Consider the following 21,739-nt stretch of genomic DNA (forward strand, 5'->3'; position numbering starts at 1 on the left):
AGACTACAAGGATAGCATTATGACGATGAATCCGTGGAAGGAGATTGGGGAAACAATGGGGATGGACTGGGTTGATGTGGCGATATAACTATATTACACTATATACAAGAACACAAGCGAAAACAAACATAAACAGGGCTATTATTATACTAACGATGTATGGTTGAGAAGGGAAATCCGTTTGTAATTGCTAGAGTGCGCACCTTCGGCTGCCCAAAGTATTCAGGCGGGCTGGGCGCGCTCGAGCCGCACATCCGGGGTACATTTTGTTGCATCATAGGCTGCGCGTTGATTTTGCAGAAGCATAAAGGTAATGTGTCTGCAACACCGTTGCTTTGTCGATGTTGTGTTGAAGTTGCTTTGAAGTTTCTGTAGCATGCAGAGGCCTTAACTTGTAAATGAAATGTGTTACATTCCATTCGTAGAGGCAATTAGGCATCGTCTTTAGTCTGTGCCAGAGTCATGATTATAAGGCTCTGGTCTGTGCTTAAGCGAGGGAACATTTATGCGTGGGAGCGCGTGCACGCGCGCTGCGTGCAATCAGAGTTGATATGAGGAACGCACCGCTGGTTATAATGCCCATGCCTTGGTCAAGAGCAATGACGTACTGCTATACATAGCATGCATGTCTTTTTAAATCATGAAAGTCCTTTATGGCGCCCTTTCCTCTCATACAAGGTTGTCCTGGCGGGCACACGCCGTCTGCTACATCTAATTGTATATAGGTAAATGAAAGAGACACGAGTAGAAAACCAAAGTGATGACATATAACCAGCTCATTATGGGTTGAATTATCGGTAGTGACGTGGGGGCCAACGAACTTTACGCGGCTGGTACAACGTGCGGGAACAAAACCAGTAGGTTATAAAGCCTTTCGACCAAAACCAGCGACACGTACACATTGCGCTGCTCGCGACGACTCAGACCGACCTGTTCGTCTGAAAGGCATGATACGAGAGATAATCATCTGCACACGTCATATTTTGATAATTTAGGGGAGCAGGTGGCGACCCGAACTTCACCGTCATCTCACTGAGCCTGAGGTAGGTGGGTTGTAGCTTTTATTATTAAAATTATTATATTATTAATATAATAATATTGGTCCAATAGGCGGTCCTGATGTAGAAGGACTGGCTTCTGCTGAACACCTGCACGTGGGGGGACGGGCATCCTTTATAAGGGCTCCTGCGGTTAGGCTACTACACCAGCTGACTGACAACTCGCCGAGTAAACAGCAATGAGCTCCACAATCCCTAAGAGCGAATCTACTACTTCTCTGCTGAGATCCTCTGCGGTAAATCGCAGGTCAGCGCACTCGGAGCACGGGGCACGCAGTCACAGAAGTCACCGGAGTCACCGTGACCATCCTCCCGCGGCAGGAGGCGGCGGCGCGCCCGAGGAGCCCGGCTGGACCGATGACCGCGAGGCGAGTGTGCAGAGACCGCTGTGTCAACCCAGGCAGACTGGCGCTCGGAACGGAGGAGATCCGCGAGCGCACCGGAGCCATTCCCACCGGCAAACCAGCCCCGTGGTGGAAAACGTTTCCAGCCACGAAGACGCGAGACACCGGTCGGATCATCGGAGTCAGAAGGAGCGCAGCAAGTCCTCCATGTCGCGCCACTCACATCAGCATCACAACACCTCCAGAGCTGAGCACCCGCCGGCTCAGCATCACGGCAGCAGCACCCGCCACGACAGACGCGCCTCGCCGCCTCCCTCCTATCCGAAGCACCCAGACGACGCCGCTTTCTTTTTCGAGTCGAAGGAGAGAATAAGCGCCGGTTCCTCCACGAGTCTGAGCTCCAACCCATCAGCCACGGCTGCACCAGTCCGGCCCCCACCCAGCCGCTCCTCTAAGAGACTAACTAGCGCTGCCTCCACTGAGTATGATGCTACCCTCCACCCCATAGTCAAGTCAGTCTTTGGCCAGGTAAGACCTGACCCAACAATTAAAACTCATTGAATACTTCTGTAAAAAAGTAAACACTTTTTGGTTTAAGGTTTGATTTTTAAACCTTTGCATTTACCTAATATGCATTGCTGCCTTGATGCTGGTCGGTGTGTGAATTGACGTTATCCTACAGTAATTGATCATATAGTTGTCCTATATTAATTTATCCTATAGTTATCCTATAGCAATGCATCCAATAGTTATCCTATAGTTATAGTAATGTGTCCTATATTAATGTATAGTTATCCTATAGTAATTTATCCTATATTAATTTATCCTACAGTAATTTATCCTATAGTTATTCTACAGTAATCTATCCTACAGTAATTTATCCTATAGTTATTCTACAGTAATCTATCCTATAGTTATCCTATAGTAATTTATCCTATAGTTATCCTATTGTCATCGCTCATACACGACTCAACGCCTAGATGTTCCATTGTGTAACACAATGCAAAGGGGAAGATTGTTAAGTAGATACTGAACAGAATTTAGAAGGAATTATATTTAGCAATTAATAGACAATGGACAGGCACAGTCAATTAGGGGGGTATAGCATATAGAACATCAACATTTATTGGAATTTCCCCTTCCAATATAAAGAGTTGCATGATAAACCAACTACTTGAAAAACATGGTTCCAATATTCTTAGAAAATAGTTAGCCTACATTTTTGAGAATGCAGTCATTTACATTTTTAAAACATTGATCAGTGGGTATCTGGTACCATTTCTTCCTCAAAACAAATAACAAGATAATCCTTTCATTCCAGTTTGGCTTTAAAATGACTTGATCTGCTTCTTACAGTAAAATATCTTAATGACTGTAGCTCAGAATGGCTGCCTATTCATATCTGTTCACACAAGTCCTGTGATCCACACTAAAAAGGCGTGTTGAAATATGACAGTATATGTTGTAGTTCCTGTTTGATATGTTATGTAACACAACATACTGCATGTCAACAGCATGAACCCTGTTGTAATTTCTCAAAACATCAGTTGGTGTTTAGTTACAGTAAAGGACGGGTTCACGTGTTTTCAACGCAGGCCCTATTTAAACATGGTCTGGCATGACGTTAACTATAGCACAGACCACAATTTAAAGGATTGCTTTAGTATTGAGAAACATAGTGTGGCATAGTGTGACATCCTCTCACAAGGCTACAATACAGTTCAATGGGGTAAGCGGTTTAGCCTTCAAAAACCCTGATACATGTCCTTTTCTAAAATAGGACACTCACAATATAATGTCTTCATATATTCTGAGGAAATGGCTGCAAAGCATACATCGTATCAAAGATTATAATGACTTTCAAAGGTCAGGTACAGTACGCATGTAATGGGCAACATAGATAGAATAAATCCTATGAAACTCATAATGTTTGATCATAATGATGATATGATACGGTTTGCAACTATTTCCTCAGTAGAACATAAGAAGACACATCTGATTATACTGTGAGACTCCTAGGACATGTATCATGGTGTTTGAATACTAAAACACTTGCCCTATTGGAGTGTATTGGACCCTGGTGAGCCTGCTGCAGTACAGTGCTAAGTTTCTTCAATGCTGAAGTGATCAGTGAAATTATGGTCTGTACTAGTCAACATCATGCCTGTTTAAATATTTAAACAGGCATGATGTTGACTAGTACAGACCATAATTTCACTGATCACTACCTATAGGACCTATGATTAGTGAACACGTCATTTTACTGTAAGACAACACATCTATAAGACATGAAGAGATACCAGGGTGGCATAGAGGTTAGATAGATCATCCTGTAACTGCAAGGTCAGAGGTTTGATTCCTGCAATAGCCACCTCTGGACACGTGTCCTTGAGCAAGGCTATGAGCCCCTACTTGCTGGCTGGCCCAATGCTCTGAGCCCTCTGGTGAAATGTATAGAGCGGTTTATATAGGGAGGTGTATGTTTATAGAGGCAGGTGTAGGTTTATATAGGGAGGTGCAGGTTTCTATATGGAGGTGTAGGTTTATAGAGGCAGGTGTAGGCTTATAGAGGAAGGTGTAGGTTTATAAAGGGAGGTGTAGGTTTATCAAGGGAGGTGTAGGTTTATAGAGGCAGGTGTAGGCTTATAGAGGAAGGTGTATGTTTATATATAGGTGTAGGTTTATAAAGGGAGGTGTAGGTTTATAGAGGCAGGTGTAGGTTTATCAAGGGAGGTGTAGGTTTATAGAGGCAGGTGTAGGCTTATAGAGGAAGGTGTATGTTTATATATAGGTGTAGGTTTATAAAGGGAGGTGTAGGTTTATAGAGGCAGGTGTAGGTTTATAAAGGGAGGTGCAGGTTTATATAGGGAGGTGTAGGTTTATCAAGGGAGGTGTAGGTTTATCAGGGGAGGTGTAGGTTTATCAAGGGAGGTGTAGCTTTCTAGAGAGGTGTAGGTTTATAGAGGGAGTTACAGATATGTAGAAGGAGGTGTAGGTTTATATAGGGATGTGAGGTCTGGGTTTATAAAGGGAGGTGTAGGTCTATAGAGGGAGGTGTAGGCTTATATAAGAAGGTGCAGGTTTATAGAGGCAGGTGTATGTTTATAGAGGCAGGTGTAGGTTTATATAAGAAGGTGCAGGTTTATAGAGGTAGGTGTATGTTTATAGAGGCAGGTGTACGTTTATATAAGAAGGTGCAGGTTTATAGAGAGGGATGAGGTCTGGGTTTAAATAGGGAGGTGTACGTTTATAGAGGAAGGCAGAACATGAATCTAAGACATGTGATTGGTCACCTATTCACAGCAACAAAGCAGATAAAAAATGAATGTATGTTTTCAGTCCAAATATAGATCTGATAACCATTTGATGGGAGGGGGGGGGGGGGGGTCTGTCATGCATCTTGTTATGAATAAAGCTTCTCTCATCACTGCTGTTACCTGAGTAATGGCTGGGAGATCACCTTTCCTGCCCTGTGGAAAACTTCATCATACGCACGCACGCACGCACACACACACACACTCACTCACTCACTCACTCACTCATGCAGGTACTGTACGCACACACATGCATTGCAAATGCACACACTTCTTTCTCTAATTTTTTTCTTTCTCTCCACACACACACACACACACACACACACACACACACACACACACACACACACACACACACACACACACACACACACACACACACAGACACACACACACACACAGGTAAGTGGACTGTTTTCCTGACAGTGATCCACAGTGAGTGATGTCATGTACTGTATTATTTGTATTATTATGTGATTATAACTGTTAAAGGGGAAGTTCAGAATGTTGGGATGTCGGCAGAGTCCTTTCTCAGCACCATTCATGCTGTGCTGGATACCCTCATCCTCATTTTAGCCACACAACAGTCGTGTAAAATAATGGGGTCACTGTACAAAGTACTCGAGCACACGTTCGGTGCACCGTAGGGCAGGTCACAGGGGCTTTGGTACAGAATGAAGTGTGGCCTCATTGACTTTGCATTTATTTTGTGGCTAACTAGCCGGAGCTGTGGGCATCCAGTCTGCAGAAGGGCACTGGCGGTGCTGAGATGTTAGGCTGAGCAGTGATAGGTGAAGGGTATAGTGGAGAGTGGGGGGGGGGGGGTCTATGTCTATGAGGGGCACTTCTCCCTGTCTCTCCTCTATCCCAAAACACCCTCTACTAACACAGCTGTCTACTGCAAGGCTTCACATTCAACACAGCATTTACCATTTGGTGGAAAACAGCAGTGCTGTTTTCTTGCCATTTCTAATAATTTCAATGTAAATAGTTGAGAAGCACATAGTGGTTGTGTTTGTACTGTATCACCTGACCTTGCGCTTCAGGATCCCTTTGTTATTACTGCAGACGTGCTGGTTTAGTAAACTCAGTGGCAGCTGTCTGTGTTTTGTTTAGCTTGTTATCTTCTCCAGTCAGACAAGAAGATAGATCAAATTTCCTCTCTGTGCGTTCAGTAGAAGGTTATCCGGCTGCAAACTAGCCTAGCTTAGCACAAATTAATGGAAGCGGATACGGACCAGCTAACCTAGCTGTTGGCCAAAAACACCTCCATCTGAGTTTTAAGCTGAGCTAGTGGTCCATGTCCGCTTCCATTAATTTGTGCTAGGCTAGGTTGCAGCCAGATACCTTTCTACTGAACGCACAGAGAGGAAATTGGTATCTATCTTCTTGTCTGACTCTGGAGAAGATGGTAAGCCCACAATATTGGCGTGTTCCTTTTACCTTTATTTTGTTTGATAAGTCAATTCACGTTTGCGCTGGTTTTGTTTTGTTTATCACTGTAAAGATTTGTTTTGGTTTATAGCATGCTAACCCACTCCATTCAAACTCCAAATAAAATGAAATGTCAACCGCATTGATCATGTCTGTATGTTGTCTGTGAACGGCTACAGGGAATGGAACCCTGGCAGTGTTAGTGCCTTGCTCTCCCCATTGGGCTACACTCTACCTATTGAGCTACACAGGGAATGGAACCCCTAAACCTGGCAGTGTTAGTGCCTTGCTCTACCCGTGGACCATGTATCTCAGATCGATGTCTTCTATGTGCTGTAGGTGCAGATTTGTAGGTTGACTGTGTTATTTCTTCCTCCCAAAGATCCTTCTCTCAGCATGTGTTCTGATGAGGAGCTCAGGAAAAGACAATGACTCCCCCTGCGCTAATGGGATCCAGAAATAACTGCAGCTCAATCTGGGCCAAAGCTTCAATCTGTCAAAGGAGTCCCGGCGAGGCAAAAAAATCCATGCGGTGGCCGTTGGTTTATTATTGTAAGGCTAATCTATCTAAAATTACAGTAGAACCATATCAAGAGCTGCTCTGAACTTTGAGGGCATCCAAGTGTTATTTCTATCAGTTCATTAGCTGGTGAGATGAGAATATTAAATCTTAAAGGAACATGCCAACTTTTTGGGAAATTAGCTTATTTGCCATCTACCCTGGAGTTAGACAAGCAGATATATACCATTTTCTTCTCTGTGCATGCATTAGGCTTAGGGAACAGCCGCACCGTTAGCCTATCTTAGCATCATTCACTGGAAGTAGGTGTGCCAGTGTAGCCTAGTTCCCAACAGTCACCCCCAATACACTCCAAATACAACTCCAAAACTTTCCTGTAAACATGTTGTGACCTATGTATTTATTATTTATGTATTAGACATTTTCGTTTTCTAAGCAGATATATATAATACTCGGAACAATTCTTTGCCGAACAACTGCTCACCTCTGAAAGCCCAGTTCTAACTTCCTCAATAAAAGCAATCTGACTAGGGCCAAACACTTTCTTGGTACCATCAGTCTCAGGACTCCCTGGAAGAAGAGATCTTGTATCTCAATGGGACATTCCTGGATAAATAAAAGATAAATAAAAAGAAATTCTAGATGTGATTTTATTATTCCTATACATCCCTAGATTATAGGGATGCCCCGATCACGCTTTTTGCCACCGATACCGATCACAGATTGTCTATGAGTCATATCGGCCAATACACTGCCGATACCGATAGTTTTTGGTTTTCTTATAGCAGCTGGCAGTATTATACTGTAGGTCTAACACAGGCATTCTCAAAATCCGGTCTAAATGATCTAATCTAATCTTAGAAATTAAGTAAAGTGAATAGTACTGGGTGTTAAGCATAACAGTATCTAAGTTAATTTACTTCTGACCATTATAGTCAAAGTATTTTCCTATGACCTGAAACTTATAAGATGTTCTCAGTGTTCAGTTACAGCTGCAAAAACCGAATGATGTTGATATCAGGAGCTATCAGTAGCTAGCCGGCTAGATACCGTTAGACAATGCCTCATGTATTAAACTAAAGTGAATAGTTGACTGGGTAATTTTGTTTAAACAGTAACGTTAGCTAGGTAGCTAACGTTAGCTCACGGAACAACCATAGCTAGTTAGCCAACACTAGCCAACTACTGCGAAAACAAATGCCAAAATGATAATATCGGACGTTGATATCAGGAGCTATCAGTAGCTAGCCAGCTAGATAACGTTAGAGTTAGACAATGCCTCATGTATTAAAATAAAGTGAATAGTTGACTGGGTCATTTTGTTTAAACAGTAACGTTAGCTAGGTAGCTAACGTTACCTCACGGAGGTCTCATGCACTTGACTATTGCCGGAGCATTTGTTGACATGGGTCTGGGAGGGGGAGGGGCAAGGCGTGCAGCAGCAGCAGCTGTGTGCGAGAGAAAGAAGACAGTGAGTGAGAACTCCGCTGAGAATTGGATCATGTTTTTCGCGCGTGTCATCAATCGGTTTTCACGATCGGCAAAAATAAATCATTATCGGAATTCACCGATCTCATATTTATACTGAATATCAGCCGATACCGATCGCTGGCCGATCGATCGGGGCATCCCTACTAGATTATGTTTTTATATGATAGACCTTTTGGTTTTGTAGCCTATTAGTGGTTATCACCTCCTGAAGGAGTGCTTTTGTAAAAGCAAAAAAAAACAGAGTTTTGTCTCCTGCCATATTTTGCTCCCCTTCATAGATTCGCTGGTATGTTGGGTTGTCTGGGTACTAGTAGAGACATGACCATGATAAAGTTTTTATGCGCCTGAGTCTCCTGAACAACATATACTGGAACTGACTCACAAACTTTGATTGGATGGTTGCAGCAGAATGTGGTTGAATGTGGATTTTCCCAGGGCATTGTACTTAGAATTATCACTCAGAAGGACCACAATCATCTCTTCTTGTTTAAAAGAGACCAAGCATTCTGAGGTTGTTAAATTTGAATGATATGGTTTGAAACAGGTATAGTTTTAGGTCCCATATTGTAGTCATTTTCGAATGAGTTAAATAGGTATTTGAGGTCCACTAAACATGTCTTTAGATTATGCATTCTAGCAGCCTCTATACCCCTCTGTTTCAGTCCTGTTCCCAAGCCCTATTTCTGTAGATTAGATAGATTAGATTAGATCGGAATCAGAATCAGAAAGGTCTTTATTACCAGAGGGAATAACCACTATTAAACTGTCAACAAAGATTTCCCAAAAGGTCTATCACATCAAAAGATAATCTAGGGATGTATAGAAATGAATTACTGGCGTTATCCATTCTGTGGACCAATGTTCTGGAAATATATGCAAATTAACATATATTTATGTAGACAATGCATAATTTGCATATTTAAACATAACATTTCCAAAAACCTTTTATACAGACAATTATTGTCTCAATGTAAGTAATGAACTGGGAAAGTAGGCCTATTGTGGTGATCTATTATGTAAAATGTTTTACCCTTTTCAACTTTTCAGGTGGAGCCAAAAAAGTCCCCTGCTATATTCTGCTCCCCTTCGCGTAATTCGCTCACGGCTCGGGCTATGGTTGAGGTAGAGACATGATCGTTTCCTACGCTGAGCTATGGTAACTTTCGCGCACCTACCGCATAATACCTCAGAAAAAGCGTAAACAGTGAGGCATTCACAGGTAGGGGGTAGGTGCGCAAAAGTTACGATACCTCAGCGTAGAAAGGTCTCCGGGACTCCGGGTTTGTCTATGCATGTTCAGGAGACTCAGGCGCATAAAAACTAGTGCTGTCAGGCGATTAAAAAAATTAATCTAATTAATTACAGGATTTGTAATTAATTAATCTAATTAATCACATTTTAATCGCATAACCATTTTATGCCTGATATTCTATATTCTATAATCATATTTCAAATTGCATGTGTCCGGATGGCAGAATTGAGTACTGTATCTACAAAACCTTCTGTTTAATCATCTTCCATCTATTAATTTGCTTCGATTTTTCAGGTCTGGTCAATTTGAGCATAGTGTTATTCACAGTCAAAGATAAAAAAAAATTATTGATATTCTCATTTGGTTCATTACAATTTACTCAAGCCTAGTAACAGACACAGTATTTCTGACACTGGGAATACATTCCCTGAGATCCATAGATGTCCCTAGAATCAGATACCAAGAACATGCAAATGGACCATATAAAAAAAGTCTGTAATGTGTATTCTACGTTCTTATGGAATGAATGAGATAAAAAAAAAACGTTATAAAAAAAAAAAAAAAAAAAAAAAAAAAATTTTTTGTAATTAATTTTGAGTTAATTTTCATAACGCGATAATTTGCTGTGTAATTAATTAATCTAATTAACGCGATAAACTGACAGCCATAATAAAAACATTATCATGGTCATGTCTCTAGTACCCAGACAACCCGACTTACCAGTGAATCTATGAAGGGGAGCAAAATATGGCAGGAGACTTATTTTGCAAAAACCAAAAGGTCTATCATATCAAAACATAATCTAGGGATGTATAGGAATAATAAAATCACATCTAGAATTTGCCCATCCAGATGGTACCAAAAAAGTGTTTGGCCCAAGGACTACTAGTCAGATTGCTTTTATTGAGGAAGTTAGAATGGGGCTTTCAGAGGTCAAGGCAGCAGTGGTTCGGCAAAAGAAAATTCAGAGTATATATCTGCTTAGAAAACTAAAATGTCTAATAATTTATTTTAATTTCTCCACGTGGTAAATACACAGGTCACAACATGTTTACAGGAACGTTTTTGGAGTTGTATTTGGAGTGTATTGGGGGTGACTGTTGGGAACTAGGCTACATTGGCACACCTACTTCCAGTGAATGACGCTAAGCTAGGCTAACGGTGCGGCTGTTCCCTAAGCCTAATGCATGCACAGAGAAGAAAAGGGTATGTATCTGCTTGTCTAACTCCAGGGTAGATGACAAATAAGCTAATTTCCCAAAAAGTTGGCGTGTTCCTTTAAACGTTTTACAGTCAAGAGTTTTATTCTAGTGTTACCAGTTTTGAACCAGAAACTATTCCCCTATTCACAGAAGAAAAAAAACCTTGCTGCTCTGCACTCTCTCCCTATGTATTCTCTTTGGGACAGACCCAGATATTTACATTTCAAAGGACTAGTGCAGCTTGCCAAGTGTGAAGCCAATCGAATGAACAGTTTTCGAGTTTGTTGTTATAGCTCAACCAGCTGGTCAAATGGCATCAAAGACACTGGCTGCACTCCCTTGGGTCCTCAGTGAACCGTTTTCGAGGTATGCGAGCCACAGACATAACATATACAGACATACAGAGATGTATTCCTTTATAGTTAGATAATGCCGGTGTAATACATTTTCCTTCATCATATTGTCAACATCCATCCAGCCAACACCAAATAGTTTTAACAGTTTTTAGACAAGAATGGAGTTCTATGACTTATATGACTATACACTAGAAGAAATGCATTATAGGTTTTGCTCTTTTCGTAGGCTATGCTGACATTAAGAATTTGTTTTAATTACACCTGACTTAGAGAGTTGTTCATGTTTGAAAATAATGATTGCACTGTCCCAGAGTAGAAGGTAAGAAAAGCATGTATGAATGTGTAGTCTTCCTCTGTTGAGGACATTTTGCTGTGATATCTGCCGAACTGAATCTGGCTCGACTGGAGTTGTTCAAGTGAAGAGTTACTGGTGGAGTTCAAGGTAACTGAGTTATTATGAGCTAACGGGGCGACAGTGGCTCAGGTAGAGCTGGTAATCGGAAGGTTCCCGGTTAGATTCCGGCTCCTCCCGTCAGTGTGTCGAAGTGTCTTTGAGCAAGGCACTTAACCCCTAACTTCTCCCGATTGATCCAAAGGTTGGCACCTTGCATGGTTTCCTCTGCAGTCGGTGTGCAAATGTGTGAGTGAATGTGAGGCATACGTTGTAAAGTACTTAAAAAACGTAGATAAATATAAATGCAGTCCGTTTACCATTTAATCTACATAACCTGTTAGACAATAGGCAATCTGATACATTTCTTTAAGTAATTGGTAACACGTTATTTATAATAAGACAATGGTAATGAGGAACTATATGTTAACAAACCGTTCATTAACTATTAGTTACTCAAGTCTCAGACCCTCACAGAGAAATCCTCACATAGAAGCATTTGGACTATTAAAACTATAGAACTATTATAACTAGGGCGGCTGATTGGCGCAGTGGGCAAGGCGCTCGCCTCTAACACAGGAGACGCTGGGTTCGAGCCCAGATCTCGGCGTTGCTACCAGCTTGGCCGGTCGTTCATACTAACACAATTGGCAAGTGTTAGAGGGTGGGAAAGCCGGTGGGTGGGGATTTGACGTTGTGGACAGCGACTCCTACAGGTCGGTTTGGTGACGCCGGTGCGACGGAAGCAGGGAGTGACGGGGGCAGTGTGAGCCTCCCACGCGTTACTCCTCGCCACTGAGAGTTCGAGCTGCTGCGGTGAAAAGATGCGACAGGCTGCTTCCTCGTGTAACAGGAACAGTGTATTGCACTACCAAAGCTAACTAGCATGTCCCACATGCTCTGTAAATAACTATGTACAGATACCGAGATGTCACTCCATGTTACCTGCTACCTGTTACTGCACAATGTTGTTTCCTTCTTATGATTCTATTATATGTACCACTGTATTGCACATCGTTGCGGGCAAGACCACCCGCATTTCATTGTATACCTGTATGCCGTGACAATTAAAACTCTTGACTTGACTTGACTTGACACGTGATGCAAGGCTTCTGTCCTCACTACAACCGACCTATGGGAGACATAGTCTAGCAATGTTCAAGACAGGGGAGGGAAGAATTGGATATACGAAAATTGGGATGGTAGAAAAATAGAAAATGGGGAGAAAAAGTGGATCCAGAAACTATTATATTATAACTACTGGAACTATTAGAATGGTAAATGGCAAATGGCTGCATTTTTATATAGCTTTTATCCAAAGCGCTTTACAATTTGTTCCTCACATTTTACCCATTCACTCACACATTCACGCTGCCCGGGAGGAGTGGGAATCGAACCGGGAACCTCCGAATTCCCAGACGACTGCTCTACCTCCTGAGCTACTGTCACCCCCCATTCGATTATTAGAACTACTAGAACTACCTAGGGATGCCCCGATCACGTTATTTGCCACCGATACCGATCACTGATTGTCTTGAGCCATATCGGCCGATACCGATCCGATACCGATCGTTTTTGGTTTTATATATATATATTTTTTTAAATATATACCTTTTTTTATATATATTTTTTATAAAATATATATATTATATAATTATACTTGTAGTTGTATTATCTGCGAGACATCGCCACCACGCAACAAGTCAAAATGCTCGCTATCTCCACTGTCTGTGTGTATACTCTGCTTTGGTCAAATCACATTCAGCATGCCCTCAGCAGGGTATCTGCGGCTCTGCAGATATACCCTACTCCCTCAGCTAGCCCCGTTCGTGACTGCGATGCAAGCCGGGGCTCGAATACTCATCGAATCAATGTTATAAGACATTGATATCAGGAGCTATCTGTAGCTACTGCTAGCCGGCTAGATAGCGTTAAGACAACGCCTCAGTGAACTATTTAGTTTAATGGGACATTTCGTTTTGAACAGTGAGCTAACGTGAGCTAACGTGAGCTAACGGAGGTATCATCATGCACTACTAGACTATTGCTGGAGCATTTTTATTTAATTTTTTTTATTGATCTTTTTCCCCCTCCTTTTTCCTCAGATTTTCTCCCATCCCAATGTTAGTCGTTATGCCAATTCCCAATCCCCTTCCTGGTCGCTGCGCACTTACCCCCCACAGTCGGTCTGGGAGAGTGGAGGCTACCACGTGCTTCCTCCGACACACGTCCAGCCAATCAACCGCTTCTTTTCACCTGGCAGCGCGGATTCTCACTGAGAGGGCGTAGCGCCGTAGCGTGTGGACGGATCACACTATCCCACTTAGATCCTATCCGTGCTTAGCAGGCGCCCCGACCGAACTGTAGGAGTCGCTGTTTACAACGACCCGGACCCACCCCGCCAGCTTCTCCCACCCTCTAATACTGCCAATTGTATTAGTGTGAACGGCCAGCCAAGCTGGTGACAACCCCGGAGCTGTGAGCTGGATTCGAAAAGGCGAATTCAGCCGCTCCGGGGTTGGTGACGAACGCAATCTCCGTTACGCCACCTGACCGCCCTTGCTGGAGCATTTGTTGATATCAGGAGCTATCAGTAGCTAGCCGGCTAGATACCGTTAGACAATGCCTCATGTATTAAACTAAAAGTGAATAGTTGACTGGGTCATTTTTGTGTTTACACGGGTAAGGGAGGGGCAGGAGGGGGAGGAGCGGCAGTTTGCAGCTCTGTGTGTCTACAGAAGTCAGCGAGTGAGATCTCCGCTAAGAATTGGATCATGGGGGAGCTCCAGTAGCTCACCACGTACCGCGAGTGCTATTTCAGCGCCGTGGACAACCGTGCTCGTCACGGATCTGGGGCTGAGCGCGTTCGAATCCCGGACGGCAGCCGTGCCTTTCCCAGAGTGTCTTCCCCCCCATCTGAACCCTTTCAGCCTGCTTCTGTCGGTCGAACTTGACCAAGTATGAATGCGATGAAAAAAGCGATAAACGCTAAAAGAACCAGCTGACTGGTCAAAGTTAAAAAAAAAAAAAAATTGGATCATGTTTTTCGATCGGTTTTCACGATCTGCGAAAATAAAGCATTATCGGAATTCACCGATCTCATATTTATACTGAATATCGGCCGATACCGATCGCTGGCCGATCGATCGGGGCATCCCTAGAACTACCAGAACTATTATAACTATCCATCTGACTCTCACATCCCCATGTTCTACCTGCTTACCTCTAACGGTGAACTATCAGTTTCAATGTTGTTTAAATGGTTTAGTGAGATAAGATGAGAGTTTCAAATGCAGGCTAAGAATACAACTGCTTCACACATTGATAAATTGAATTTGAACCTGCAACCAAGTGAGCTTGCTGCATCACCAACTGAAGAATAGTAATTTAGTTTGAGAGGAAGACATTTTAGTTGTTTTGTCTGAGTAGAAGAAGAATAAGACATAGTAGTTAGTAGTGGAGTAGAAAAATATATTTAGTCATTTATCGGATCAGAAGGAGATATTTAGTTAATTTGTCTGTCCAGCTGAAGAAGACATTTAGTTAATTTGTCTGTCCAGCTGAAGAAGACATTTAGTTCATTTGTCTGATGCTATGAAGCTGAGGCTGGAAACACCAGGTGACATCAGGCACAGCAGAATAAATAACACAAATACAATCAGGATGGGAAATCGTTTACTAATTGATCTATGTGCGTATGTGTGTGTTTTTGTGTATTTGTGTGTGTGTGTGTGTGTGTGTGTGTGTGTGTGTGTGTGTGTGTGTGCGAGAAAGATGAAGAGACACACAATGTGAGAGATAAGGGAGAGGAAGTGAGAGAGGGAGAAGGAAGAGAGGGTGTGTGAGAGACGGGTGAAAGTGAGAGAGTGAGGGGAGATAGAGGAGAGAGAGGGAGAAGGGAGAGAATGGGAGAGAGGATGAGAGAGAGGGAATAGAGAGAGCGAGAGAGAGAGAGAGAGGAGATATAAGGAGAGAGGGGATAGAGAGAGAGGGGGGAGAGCGAGGGGAGAGAGTGAAAGAGAGAGAGAGGGGGAGATAGTAAGGGGAGATAGAGTGGAGAGAGTGAAAGAGAGAGAGAGAGGGAAGATAGAGAGAGGAGATAGAGTGGAAAGAGTGGAAGAGAGAGAGAAGGGGGGGGGGGAAGAGAGGGGAGATAGAGTGAGAGAAAATGAGGCTGACATACTTTAATTTCACCTAATGGAGCAGCTTGTGTTTCTGAAGTCGTTGTAACAGAAGGTAGTGAGAGTGTGGATGTACAATCTGTTTCCTCTTTCCTTGTGGAACATCAAGGGTTGACTATACAGTCCCTACAGTACCATGGGCTGCCAGCATAGCTAAAAATAGCCCATACAAGACCTGATTATAAGAACTGAGGGCACTGGTAAAAAAAAAATTATATTCTAATCCTGTGCCAAAAGCGCTACCTGACACCAGCGGTTTAAAAAGGAGTTTGAATGAAGGAAGGGTTTCAGCTTTGGCAAACGTTTTCACCATACAATATCTGATTATAAGAAACTGGGGCACTGGTAAAAAAAGAAAAAAACATTTTAATCCTGTGCCTAACGTTACCTGACAACAGCGGTTTGAAAAGGAGTTTGAATAAGGGTTTCAGCTTCTGCACACGTTTTCTCCCCGGCACTCGTTTGGCCTTGATTTTAAGGCGATCCAATGCTTTTATGCCAATGAACTAATACATTGCTTGAAAGCTAAGATTGTCACTGTTCGATTGATACCCTACTCAAGGTATTAGGTGCTCGCATAAAATAAAGAATTTTTATAATATATATTTTTATTATATATATATTTTTATTATTATATATATATTTTTTTATTATAAATAATGTCTAACTATGTGTAACCTTTCATTAGAGCCTGAAATATTGACTGTACGTTGAAGCGTTCAAGAGTTATAGCGTTTGGAGACATAGGGTCTCCCAAGTGGCCATTTTTCTTTTTTATTGTACTGTAGAGCTTCTATACACTCTATTCCAATCACAAATACCACCAACCTGGTTGTGTGGCAATAAATTAATCTTGTATCTTGTATTTTGAGACTCCAAGTGGCTTATAAAAAGTTGTGTAAAACACTTATTTTCTGTGGTATTGTTATCAACTTTGGACCTGTACTAGATACGGCTTAAGGCTATGGACGCATTGTAGTTTCCAGGTCATACCTATCAGCTGGAACCTGTAAGAGGCCTCTGTTTGCAAGATAATTCAAATGGAAGTAAAACAAAAAACGTAAAAACTTAACTTAACTTAACTTAACTTCAAAATTAGGTAAGTACTTGGTCACACTTTCTTGGTCAAGAGCTCATTCATGATTCCATTACCGGCTGCTAAAGCCTGGGTTAGCATGAGGACAGAAGAGATGGATGGTTAGGATACTGGAATATCACTGACTCCTACCTACTCCAGTCTAGGTGTTTCTTGATGGGGTTTGTGTTCTGAGGAGAACATAGACCCCTACAGTCTTGGTAGATAGATTAGTACATAGACCCCTACAGTCTTGGTAGATAGATTAGTACATAAACCCCTACAGTCTTGGTAGGTAGATTGGTACATAGACTCCCACAGTCTTGGTAGGTAGATTGGTACATAGACTCCCACAGTCTTGGTAGGTAGATTGGTGCATAGACCCCTACAGTCTTGGTAGGTAGATTGGTGCATAGACCCCTACAGTCTTGGTAGGTAGATTGGTGCATAGACCCCTACAGTCTTGGTAGGTAGATTGGTGCATAGACCCCTACAGTCTTGGTAGTTAGAATGGTGCATAGACCCCTACAGTCTTGGTAGGTATATTGGTACATAGACTCCTACAGTATTGGTTGGTAGATTGGTACAGACAAAACACTTTTTAATTATACACTAGTAAATTAAATTATGAACTATGAGAGTGGTAGATAAAACCTCCTATTGCTGATCTACAGTCCTGTATCCAGAGACCACATCCTCCAGTCCTGTATCCAGACCACATCCTCCAGTCCTGTATCCAGTCAGACCACATCCTCCAGTCTAAACTGTATCCAGACCACATCCTCCAGTCTACAGATCTACAGTCCTGTATCCAGACAGACCACATCCTCCAGTCTAAACTGTATCCAGACCACATCCTCCAGTCTACAGATCTACAGTCCTGTATCCAGACAGACCACATCCTCCAGTCTAAACTGTATCCAGACCACATCCTCCAGTCTACAGATCTACAGTCCTGTATCCAGACCACATCCTCCAGTCTACAGATCTACAGTCCTGTATCCAGACCACATCCTCCAGTCTACAGATCTACAGTCCTGTATCCAGTCAGACCACATCCTCCAGTCTAAACTGTATCCAGACCACATCCTCCAGTCTACAGATCTACAGTCCTGTATCCAGACAGACCACATCCTCCAGTCTAAACCAAAGGGCGGCGGTCGCCTAAAGATGAGAACAGCAGGCTGGTGAGCTGAAGCCCGCTGGTTTGAATCCACAGACCAGATGGTTTGTTCTCCCCTCTGTCACCACACTCCCACCACCACTAACCACTGCTGCCAAGGTGCCCTTGGGCATGATAACAGGGAACGCCACCCATTATGTTTCCTGTGCCTGTCCTTCTCCCTGGCAATGTGTCACCTGGATATAAGATGTGATGCTGCTCCATACATAATGAATGAGACAATTACTTTGTGAAGCCATCAAATGTTGAGATTAATTCTCACACCCAAATTAGGCTTGTATTACTGTATTGCAAACATATCTGAACCATATTTTAAACATAATTCTGTGTAAGAGCTCACACAAACATCACATGGCCTAATAAAATCACAGCTCCATTCATTGTCTTTGGAGCAGCTCCATGTTTTACATCTCAGTGACATCACAGATCGGAGAGAGAGTTGTGCATGTTCACAAATACTGACTGAACTGTGCTGGGGCACTGGAAGAACATAATGTAAATACTTAAACTGTGTCCCCTTAAATGCTTCAGGGTTTGTGCTCAGACAGTGTCAGGCTGTGGTTATACTGGGCAGCTCCTAGTGGTCAACAATGTCAGACTGTGGTTGTACTGGGCAGCTACTAGTGGTCAACAATGTCAGACTGTGGTTGTACTGGGCAGCTACTAGTGGTCAACAGTGTCAGGCTGTGGTTGTACTGGGCAGCTACTAGTGGTCAACAGTGTCAGGCTGTGGTTGTACTGGGCAGCTACTAGTGGTCAACAGTGTCAGGCTGTAGTTGTACTGGGCAGCTACTAGTGGTCAACAGTGTCAGGCTGTGGTTGTACTGGGCAGCTACTAGTGGTCAACAGTGTCAGGCTGTGGTTGTACTGGGCAGCTCCTGGTCAACAGTGTCAGGCTGTGGTTGTACTGGGCAGCTCCTGGTCAACAGTGTCAGACTGTGGTTGTACTGGACATCTCCTAGTGGTCAACAGTCTCAGACTGGTTGTACTGGGCAGCTCCTAGTGGTCAACAGTCTCAGACTGGTTGTACTGGGCAGCTCCTAGTGCTCAGACAGTGTCAAACTGGTTGTACTGGGCAGCTCCTAGTGGTCAACAATGTCAGACTGTGGTTGTACTGGGCAGCTCCTACAAGCATTTCCTACAAACAGCGAAAAGCCATTTTCCAAGGTTGTTGTGCTTCCAGTTCCATGCAGCTTTTGAGGTCAAATTAATGTTCTTGTTAAGATTCTGGTTAAATTAATGTTCTGGTTAGGGTTAGGGTTAAGGGTCACATTGTGCTCAACCTTCCCTGGATAAATAAAGGGGGGGGGGGGGGGGGGGGGTCACGGCCAACATCTTGATGAAGGACAGAGCATGTGCAGTTGTTTCTCAGCAGATGCCTAATATCACATTAATGTCATATCTACTAATTAGTATGCAGTATAAATACACAATCTGCCAACATCAACATCTGCCCTCCAGTGTGGCGTGTTCCACAGATGGTGTTTTAGTTGTCAGCAAACTCCAAATGTTCCAAGTGAGTCAAATCAACTGTGAACACCAACTAAATAGGTCATAGATAGCAGCAGTAGCAGGGTTCTCTGGGTGATATTCACTTACTAAAATAATAATAATAATAATAATAATGATAATGATAATGATAATAATAATAACAATAATAATATTAATGTAATAATAATGATGATAATGATGATTATAATAATAATGATAATAATGATGATAATAATGATAATGATTATAATGATGATGATGATGATAATAATAATAATAATAATAATAATAATAATAATAATAATAATAATAATAATAATAATAATAATAATAATAATAATAATAATAATAATTATATTAATAATATTAATAATATTAATAATGATGAAGTATCGTTATAAGCTATTATGATAATGATGCAGTTATTTTGAGGCTGGTGTTTTCTGTTAATTTCACTGGATGGAATTTGGATGAGTGGATACATGATGTTACCAGCAGAGGGTGCTGTTACTGTACAGAGGGAGAGGGATAGAATAGAATAGAATAGAATAGAAATACTTTATTCATCCCGAGGGAAATTTGGCACTACAAATTTCTGACAGTAAACAGTAAACATTTAGGTAGACAAAACAAGTCACGAATGAGAGAGAGAGGGAGAGAGCAAGAGAGAGAGTAATCTTATTACTGTTTACTAGAGATTATAGTTACCAATATTCTGTCATCACATTACATAGATACCAGAGGTGGAAAGAGTACCCAAATGTATTACTCAAATATAAAGAGTACTTTACAATATTCTGTGTTTAATCCCTTTTTAATCAGACCAACAAAGCTTGTGTCAGTTATGTCCAGAATGACTGTTTTACATGAAATGACAGATGTCATTGCACTTACTCTTGTGATCGAAATTAAACTAGCGTAAAAGTATTTACTCACCTACTCAAGTAAAAGTAGACAAATACTTCAAAAACACTCAAGTCGAAGTAAAGTTACAGGCTTTTAAAAGTACTGAAAAAGAAGTGTTTAAAAATCTACTCTGTAACTACATTAAATGTAATGCAGGTTACATTATTTGCATTATATGTAGTCAGTTACTTTTGCCTCTCTCGTTCCCTCCTTTCAATTTCTCTCCTCTCCTCACTCTCTCTCACACACACACACACACACACACACACACACACACACACACACACACACACACACACACACACACACACACCACACACACACACACACACACACACACACACACACACACACACACACACACACACACACTCTCTGTCTTCTGTCTTCTCTCTCTCTAGCCCTGTTTTGTCCGAAATGATCCTAAACCTTTAGTCCAGGAACTGCATTTCACAGTACTATCAGCCCATTTGTTATCTGCGTTTTCCACCGTGCTCTAAAGACCCATGAAGATGAGGTAGATTAGTCCTCTGACATGTGAAGAATGTATCTAGGCTGCATTCCAGTGTCTCACTAGAACACGGAAGGACAATTTTCCCTGATCCGATTTTTGTGATCACGGTTAAATGAACAGACCAATGTTCCCTGCATACTATTTTTGCATATATAAAACGGCTAAAATAATATCTGCTCTGGACTTCTGCTTAGACCCTGGTCCCTGGGAAAAGTTCCTGCGGTCAAAAGGGGCTTCTGTCTCTCTCTCTCTCTCTCTCTCTCTCTCTCTCTCTCTCTTCCTCTCTCTCTCTCCTCTCTCTCTCTCTCTCTCTCTCCTCTCTCTCTCTCTCTCTCTCTCTCTCTCTCACACACAACACACACACACACACACATTATACCCCCCTCCCCCTCTCTCTGTGCCTGGGTCTGACCTTGGTGAAAAGGAAATGGAGAGAGAGAGACAGAGACAGAGACATAGAGGCAACGAATGGATGATGAAGGATATAGTCAATAAAAGATCTGGTTAGAAGAGAGAGGGGGAGGACCGGATATAGGTGAGAGAGGAGAGGAGAAGGGAAGAGAGGAGCGGAGAAAATAAGAGAGGTGAGGAAATTATAGCAGGGGAGAGGAGAGAAAAAAATAAGAGAGGAGAGAAGAGAGGAGGAGAGGACAGTCGGGGAGAAGAGAGGAAGGAAAGAAGAGAAGAGAGGAGAGGAGAAAAGAGAAGAAGAGGGGAGAGGGGAGGAGAAGAGAGGAGAAAGAGAAGAGGAGAACAGGGGCTATGGGAGGTGTGGATGTGGATAAACAGCATGATATAAATAAATGCTGTGGTTGGCACCATGTCATGATGTGTCTTCATGTAGAGTAGAGAGGAGTATTTATAGACCAGCAGGAGGATTTCAGCGTCTATCTGCTGGGAGACGGCTGGGAGGAAGGTGGATATTTCTCCCTATTTAGTTAAATCCCCTTTTCAGATGGTGGATTATAGGCCAAGAAATTGAAGATGCAGCGCTGCATGTGCGCAGCATCCTGCACATATGTTAATT

General features: G+C 42.3%; 1 protein-coding gene across 1 annotated transcript in view; it reads left to right on the forward strand.

Moving 5' to 3' along the window:
* Positions 1-1,237: 1,237 nt before the first annotated feature.
* Positions 1,238-21,739, forward strand: part of cabp1b (calcium binding protein 1b) — a gene marked incomplete at its 5' end in the record, with an annotated part of 90,675 nt that continues 70,173 nt past the window's right edge. The window contains one exon of the mRNA XM_084325459.1: positions 1,238-1,930. Within this exon, the coding sequence (XP_084181585.1) occupies positions 1,238-1,930 (693 nt within the window). The remainder of the gene's footprint in view (positions 1,931-21,739) is intronic.

Source organism: Notolepis coatsorum (assembly GCF_963971535.1).
Source record: "Notolepis coatsorum genome assembly, chromosome: 11".
Classification (NCBI taxonomy): domain Eukaryota; kingdom Metazoa; phylum Chordata; class Actinopteri; order Aulopiformes; family Paralepididae; genus Notolepis; species Notolepis coatsorum.